Below are 6,914 nucleotides of genomic sequence, written 5' to 3' on the forward strand. Positions count from 1 at the left end.
GTATATATGTACTTTGTTTATAAAATGAATTCATATCTGGGAACTATACAGCATAAAACACGTCACATACAGTACCAGAACTTGTGCGCCACTGGTCCCTACTTGCAGCTAATATTCTGCAGCTCTATGTCTTGCTATGTCCTCTGGCTTTCTGTATATTACACATTATTACATATATCATTTTTGTACAGTAGTCTCTGCAGTTTTGTCCCGCACACTGACAAACTTGTTGTCCTTAATATAAAACCGCAGAGGTTTCCGAGTCCATTCCCCAGCGTTGCTAATCCCTATCCGTGCACAGCATACAATGTCCTCGTCCGGTATTTCTGGCCCGGCTTCTAGCCATGTGCTCTGGTCATTTACAAGGTCTTGTCGGTCAAAATTCTTTTCAATAGCAAATGCCTGGCAAAGTTTTGAGGGTCCGTTACAAAGTTCTTTATCTTTTAGTGGCTTCTGTAAGTTTCTTTTCACATTTCTGAACTTTCTCATTGTGTCCAGACCTTCAATTGGCTCTAGAGAGCGCAGAAGGACGGCGGCTCCATCTCCTGCAGATACGAGAATTAGTACAAAATGACAACTTCATTAAGATGATTCAGCTTAATGTCACTGACATGGCTTTTACTTGAACTCCACAAAATACGATTACATTATTAAAGTCATATGAGGTATAGACAAGGGGAGCAAAGTGAACTAGCAATGAACTCCCTGCAAGAAAAAGGATTAGGTTTAGCTTGTACGACAACTAGTAACTATTGAGACACTGTGTATAAAGACTGTACATAGTATTTTCATGCTACACATCTAGCAAACCTTAAATTGACACATGACACTTTAACTTGACTGTTTCAAAGGCTTCACTTGTAGTTTATCACGCTGCAGCAACTTATTAGATTCTAGTTAAAGATTGTTACATTTGTGCACTAAAGAAATGTTTCCAGCTATTAGTTGCCTATGTAAGTAGTTGGTCTCCTAGCCAAGTTGAATTCAGCACACTGTCGGCTTTCCAGCGATATATAAAACCGAATGTGCCCCAACTAATAAAAGGTCCTCTTTAAAGGGATTCTACCATTAAAACCTCTTTTTTTTGTGGATAAGACGTCGGAATAGCATTTAGAAAGGCTATTCGTCTCTCACCTTTAGATGTGATCTCTGCCGCGCCTTTCCTTAGAAATACCGACTTTTACCGGTATGCAAATTAGTTCTCTGGCAGCGATGTGGGCGGGCCCCAGCGCTGAAAATACAATGGGGGTGTCCCCACTGCTACTTGAGAACACGATCCTGTGACGCCTCTATCATCGGCTGGATCCTCCCCTTCTTTGTCATCTTCCTCCTGCGTCACCTCCAACGCCTGCGCAGTTGTCTCTGCCAGTGAGAGACACTAGTAGAGCTGAGAGCGAATGCCGGCCGGTGGCCATTTTTGGGAGGCCGCTCCTGCATTGAACTTCTAGAGCAAGAGCGGCCTCCCTAAAATGGCTACCAGCCGGCATGCGCACTCGGCTCTACTAGTGTCTCACTGGCAGAGACAACTGCGCAGGCATCGGAGGTGACGCAGGAGGAAGACGACAGAGAAGGGGAGGATCCAGACGAAGGTAGAGGAGTCGCAGGATCGTATTCTCGATCAGCAGTGGGGACGCCCCCATCGCATTTTCAGCGCTTGGGCCCGCCCCAATCGCTGCCAGAGAACTAATTTACATACCGTAAAAAATGGTATTTCTAAGGAACGGTGCGGCGGAGATCCCATCTAAAGGTAAGAGACGAATAGCCTTTCTAAAGGCTATTCCTACGTCGTATCCACAAAAAAAGAGGTTTTAATGGTAGAATCCCTTTAAAGGACGCACATGACCACAGGACATCCAGCAGCGACTGCAAGGAGCAGACACTGGAGCGCTGTATGATTTTTATTTTTTACGTTTCACCTTCTTTGCCCTCCTCTATGACTTGTAAAATTCCTGGACACACAATTGCTCAACTTCCTGAGGACACATCGGGGACGAGAGGTGGAATTGACAAGCACTACATCTAACGCTTGACAATATATAAGTGAAGAGTTCCAAGTCGAACCTCCCAAACAACTGCAGTTTCCATATACTATGTGTATCCATATCTACAGGGCTGTGGAGTTGGTAGGTCAAACTACCAACTATGACTCCTAATTTTCCAGGGACCAACTCCTTCATAAATGACAGCCATGGCCAAGCAGAGGCAGTGAAGATCCTTTAGATCATTAAAAAGCCAGTGGTTGACTCCATGTGACAGTAAATATGCAACAAGTTGTGTATTTAATTATACAATTATAGTATAATATAATTAAAAATAATCCTTCTATTTTGAAGTATTTATATTGAAGCTGGAGTCTGTAACTTTTTCCCGACTTCACAGCCCTGCATACATGTGGTCACGAGCAACAGTCTTGTCACCTCTCCTGACATGTCTTTTTAATAATATAACAATTCTGGGTCATTTTTGAATATTTTTTTTTTATAATTCTCCAGTGTGAGTTCTCTGTTAACCAATTCTCCATTTCTCATCCTCTTGCAAACATAACCAGTAGAGAGGCGGTAACTGAGGTTCCCTTCACTCACAGTCAAGTTTTCAGGGTTTGAGCTGAGCTAGGCTTTAATGGGAAAAGAAATAACATCAAGTCATAATTCTAATTTTCTATTACATTTACTCTTTCACTTAGGAATATAAAAAGTCTTAGATCTGTGTTGGGTATTCTGTTCGGGGAGTCTGCTTGGGGTCCCCCTGAATGGAATACCGAATGCATTAAAAAGGGGTGAGCAATGAAAGCACAGAGACACCATAGACTATAATGGGGTCCGTGTGTTTTCCACGAGTCATGCGGATAGAAAACTACTTCATGAACTATTTTCCTCTTTGCATGATTTGTGCAGAAAACACACGGACCCCATTATAGTCTATGGTGTCTGTGTGCTTTCATTGCTCACCGCTTTTTAATGCGTTCGGTACTCAGTTCAAGGGTGTCCCCAAGCAGACTCCCCGAACGGAATACCGAACGCAAATGTGAACCAGGCCTTAGATGACCACGTTCTTAGGCAATACCAGAAATTACTCAAGGTGAAAAGGCCATCAACTCACCCTGGCTGGAAACATTCATACAGAAATACATGCCATAGATCTGATAGACGTATATGGTCCCGGGCTTCATGTACATTGCTACATTTCTTTCTGTCCTTTTTCCTCCTCTTGAATGTGAAGCTTCATCTTCCCCTCCTAAGTAAGATTCTGTTTCTACAATCCGCCCACGAAGCTCCGTCCCATCTGGGAGCCTGCGTACTAAAATCTGAGAGACAAGCCGTACAATTAATATTCTGTGTACAGATAGGGAAATGGGAAAAATAAAAGGATCAATGTAGATTTCTGACCACCTAGGAGGGAACACAAGATGTCACATACTGCCATACTACAGTATTGGAAAACATAAAGATGTAGGAAATTTTAACGTGGATCTGATAGCTTACTGCAGAAAGAAAACTTTAAGGGAAATTGTCAGGTCGATACAGGACACTAAACCACCCACAGGCCCTTTAGTGTTCCAAATCGACCTACAGCAATGACATCCGTGCCTGCATAAAAAAAAAACACAAAGCTTCACTCATTGGTGTCATCTCTGGCTCTCTCGACACCAGTTCAATAAAGCCAGGATATACGCCCTAGGTTCACTGCGCATGCGCCCGAGATCCAGCACATGTGCACCAAAGTCGAGGCATATCCTCCATCTTCATTAAAGAGGAGCTGGGTAAGTATAAAGGTGGAGCATAATACGTAACTTAAGATAAGATAAGATAATCCTTTAATAGACCCACCTTGGGGAAGTGTACATGTGAAGTATTACCTGTCCCAAAAAAGATTTTGCTAGGTCAATGCAGGACTTATTGTAGAAGTCAGATAAATGGCGCTGTCGTTGGCCCTGGAAGTATTTGCTGGAGACTAAATCATTTTCCTTGTGAATTCCAGATATCTTCTTCTCATCCGTCTCCTTCTCATTGCCCTCTGCTTGTACACGTCTTCTTTTTGTAGGCATTCTGAGAACATTAAAAGTAGATTAGGATTTACTTCTAAACATTTTGTGATTTATAAGGTCAGCGTTACAATGAGCAATGTAATAAGTAAGGCTTCATCCATGTGTGTACATTAGTCCATAATATGGTACTCAAGATAAACCCATATTGTGCATCGGAGAGTTCCTACTGAGGGTCCATTTAAGGGATCAAGTTCCTGTTTTTTAATGAAATCTGCATGCTTTAACTACACATGACTACAGGAAAATGGGTTCAAATAAAGGAAAGAAACAAAACATAAAGGGGTACGCCAGTCAATTTTTTAACCCCTCGGGAGGCTTAAACAATATTCACCTGCACATTTGGCCAGTGATCCAGCAGAGAGTCTCCATGTGAGTCCCCGCTCATGATTACTGTCTGTGCATGAGCTTGTCAGCCAATCCATGGCTAAACGCTGGGGCTCCGTTTGAACAGAACGTTATGGCTCAGCCACGGACTGAATGACCCGAGCGCTCCTGTACAGGTCAAAGGTCAGGAAAACCCGCGTCCCAAATGGAGCCTCTCTGCTTGATCTCCAGCTGAACAGACAGGTATGTACGTACTGTTTATTAATTCACCAATCCACAATGTGTAAGTCCCCGCTGCTCTCTGGTCTCTCTTGAAAATGCAGTTCAGCCAATAATGGCAGAGACCGGTCACCTCCAAGCTCCCGTCTTCCCCTGTTGCAGCAATGACACAGTACGAGACCACTGCAGCTATTCACTGGCTTCATTGTTAGGCTTTATGTACACAACAGTGACATTATTTATGGATCTACTGTTCAATAAAAACTAAAGCTAATGTCAGTTTTTAACAGCCGCTTTGCATCCCTTCTGAATCTGTTCTATTCCATTTTGGAATGGCGAGAGTCATTCATTTTGCATCAGTTTGACTCAACATACATACACTGTTTTGTCATTACAAGTATGTAACTACGTCTAGATACCTTTGATGTGACTTCCATTGGACAGCTTGGCCTTAGTTTTTTTTAGTTTTTTTTTATAGATATATGATATTCATGTAGCTGTGCATGTTGGAGTCTACTATTATATCCTCTTGCTGCACACGTCCTTCTGTGATACACCTATGTAACTGCAACATTCAGTGGTTAGCCCTGTTGCCTTGCAGCGGTGGGGTCCTAGCTTGTACAACATTTACAAGCAGTTTGTATGTTCTCCCCATGTTTGCATTGGTTTCTTCCAGGTACTCCAAAGGCATACTGCTAGGGAATTCAGGCCTGGTTCACATCTGCGTTGGTAATCCGTTCGGGAACGTTCCAAATAGAATACCAAATGCGCTGGCAAGCGGTGTACAGTAAAAGCACATGGACCCAAAGACTATAATGGGGTCGCAGTGTCCGCACGGAACATGCGAACAAAAAAATCCTTCGTGATCTACTTTCATGTCCGCATGAATCGTGCAGACAGCAAGTAGAAAGCACACGGACCCCATTATAGTCATTGCACACCGCCTGCCAGTGCGTTCAATAGTCAATTCGGGGGGTTCCAATGCAGACTCCCCGAATGGATTACCAAACGCAGATGTGAATGAGGCATCAGACTGTGATCCCTATATGGGACAGCATTGACAATGTCGGTAAAGTGCTGCGGAACATGGATGGTTTTATCTTATTTTGCGTGTAATACTCAGTTGTTGGAGATTTTTTTTCTCTTTTGGTATGTATTCACTATTTGAGTGATTTGTGTAATTTTGAGATTTCATTCCGGGGCTTATTTATCTATACATTTCTTACTTATATCCATATATATATGTGGCTCTTTAACCATTGTTATCTCTATTGGTATTTATTATTCAATTGGAATATAAACAAGAGGAAGATGTTAATACAAAGTGTTTTGGGTGTAACACTGCCAGTTATCCCTATGCACTTCACTGCAAAGGCATGTAATAATGCACAGCTCTTATAAAATCAATAGGTGACCAATATAAGTGATGTACGCTGCTGCCACACACCTCAGGAGCTGTGCCTGGGCGCTACTGGAGGAACTGATCTGTGCAGGGTGTGGGGGTCGTAACCCATAGGTCAAATATTTATAGCCTATCCTAAGGATAGACCATAATAAAATATGTCCTGGACAACCCCTTTAAATCCACACTCACACACCCGCAACAGAGGGTCTGGTTGTGTTTGGGGAGGCGGGACATAAACAGCCCTATTCTCCACACTGTACAGTTGGTGAGGTCAATGGAGTCTGCGATTTTATGTTCACAAATGTGAACCTGCTCTAAACAATGTGCATGAGCCCTTCTAGTGCACAGCCTGCAGTGAGTTATACAGGTGCAGCAACGATCAGCCATACTAAATACACAGGGGCAGGCAGAGGCTGCAGTCATTCACCAGCACATCGATCACACCAATACTAACGCACCCCTGTGAAAGAAGAGCGCGGGCCAGCGCACAGTAGCGCCCCCCTTTGGACAGTGTAACAATCAAGCATGTTCTCCCTTTGACTACCTGACCCGTATTACCTTGTGCACGCGCACTGGATCCCGGAAGAAGAAGATGGGACGCGACCATTCGCAAAGGCGGGTGGTAGCAGTCTACAAGTGCAGTATATGCGCGTCTCCCTCAAATTTCTAAAATGGATTCGCCCACAGTGTAGCGGTGACTGCTATGTAGCGCTGGTAGAGCAGGCGCTGTGCTGTGTACTGTGCGCTGTGAGCTGCTCGCATGGCCTCTCACAGTGCACTGTACCTGCTCTCTATGTCTATGCTGTGTGCCAGCTGATCTTATTCAGTGTATACTACGTTTGGTCGCCATGTGTAGTGTCAGTCTAGTTATTACTCAATGTGTTTTATGAGGTGAATAAAAATAAATAAAAACACATTTTG

At 43.4% G+C, this 6,914-nt stretch overlaps 1 protein-coding gene across 2 annotated transcripts; it reads right to left on the minus strand.

Moving 5' to 3' along the window:
• MPG (N-methylpurine DNA glycosylase) lies at positions 1 to 6,679 on the minus strand. Of its 2 annotated transcripts, none has more exons than XM_075285045.1 (4): positions 6,552 to 6,679; positions 3,857 to 4,046; positions 3,100 to 3,304; positions 1 to 545 (listed from the first exon to the last, which is right to left on the minus strand). In XM_075285045.1, the coding sequence occupies exons 2-4, from the start codon at positions 4,043 to 4,045 to the stop codon at positions 178 to 180; spliced, it is 762 nt and encodes a 253-aa protein (XP_075141146.1). In that variant the 5' UTR covers position 4,046; positions 6,552 to 6,679; the 3' UTR covers positions 1 to 177. The 2 variants fall into 2 exon arrangements, with proteins under 2 accessions (XP_075141146.1, XP_075141147.1); XM_075285046.1 differs by lacking the exon at positions 6,552 to 6,679 and adding an exon at positions 6,452 to 6,543.
• Between the last annotated feature and the right edge of the window lie 235 nt (positions 6,680 to 6,914).

This window comes from Leptodactylus fuscus, chromosome 8 (assembly GCF_031893055.1).
Source record: "Leptodactylus fuscus isolate aLepFus1 chromosome 8, aLepFus1.hap2, whole genome shotgun sequence".
Lineage (NCBI taxonomy): Eukaryota > Metazoa > Chordata > Amphibia > Anura > Leptodactylidae > Leptodactylus > Leptodactylus fuscus.

Excerpts from the sequence above, each read along its gene's own strand:
- MPG (XM_075285045.1), bottom strand. The coding sequence starts at position 4,045 with ATGCCTACAAAAAGAAGACGTGTACAAGCAGAGGGCAATGAGAAGGAG. Across the intron at positions 3,305-3,856 it reads CAAAATCTTTTTTGGGACAG|ATTTTAGTACGCAGGCTCCC; the intron begins GTAATACTTCAC and ends CTTGTCTCTCAG. Across the intron at positions 546-3,099 it reads TATGAATGTTTCCAGCCAGG|GAGATGGAGCCGCCGTCCTT; the intron begins GTGAGTTGATGG and ends TCGTATCTGCAG.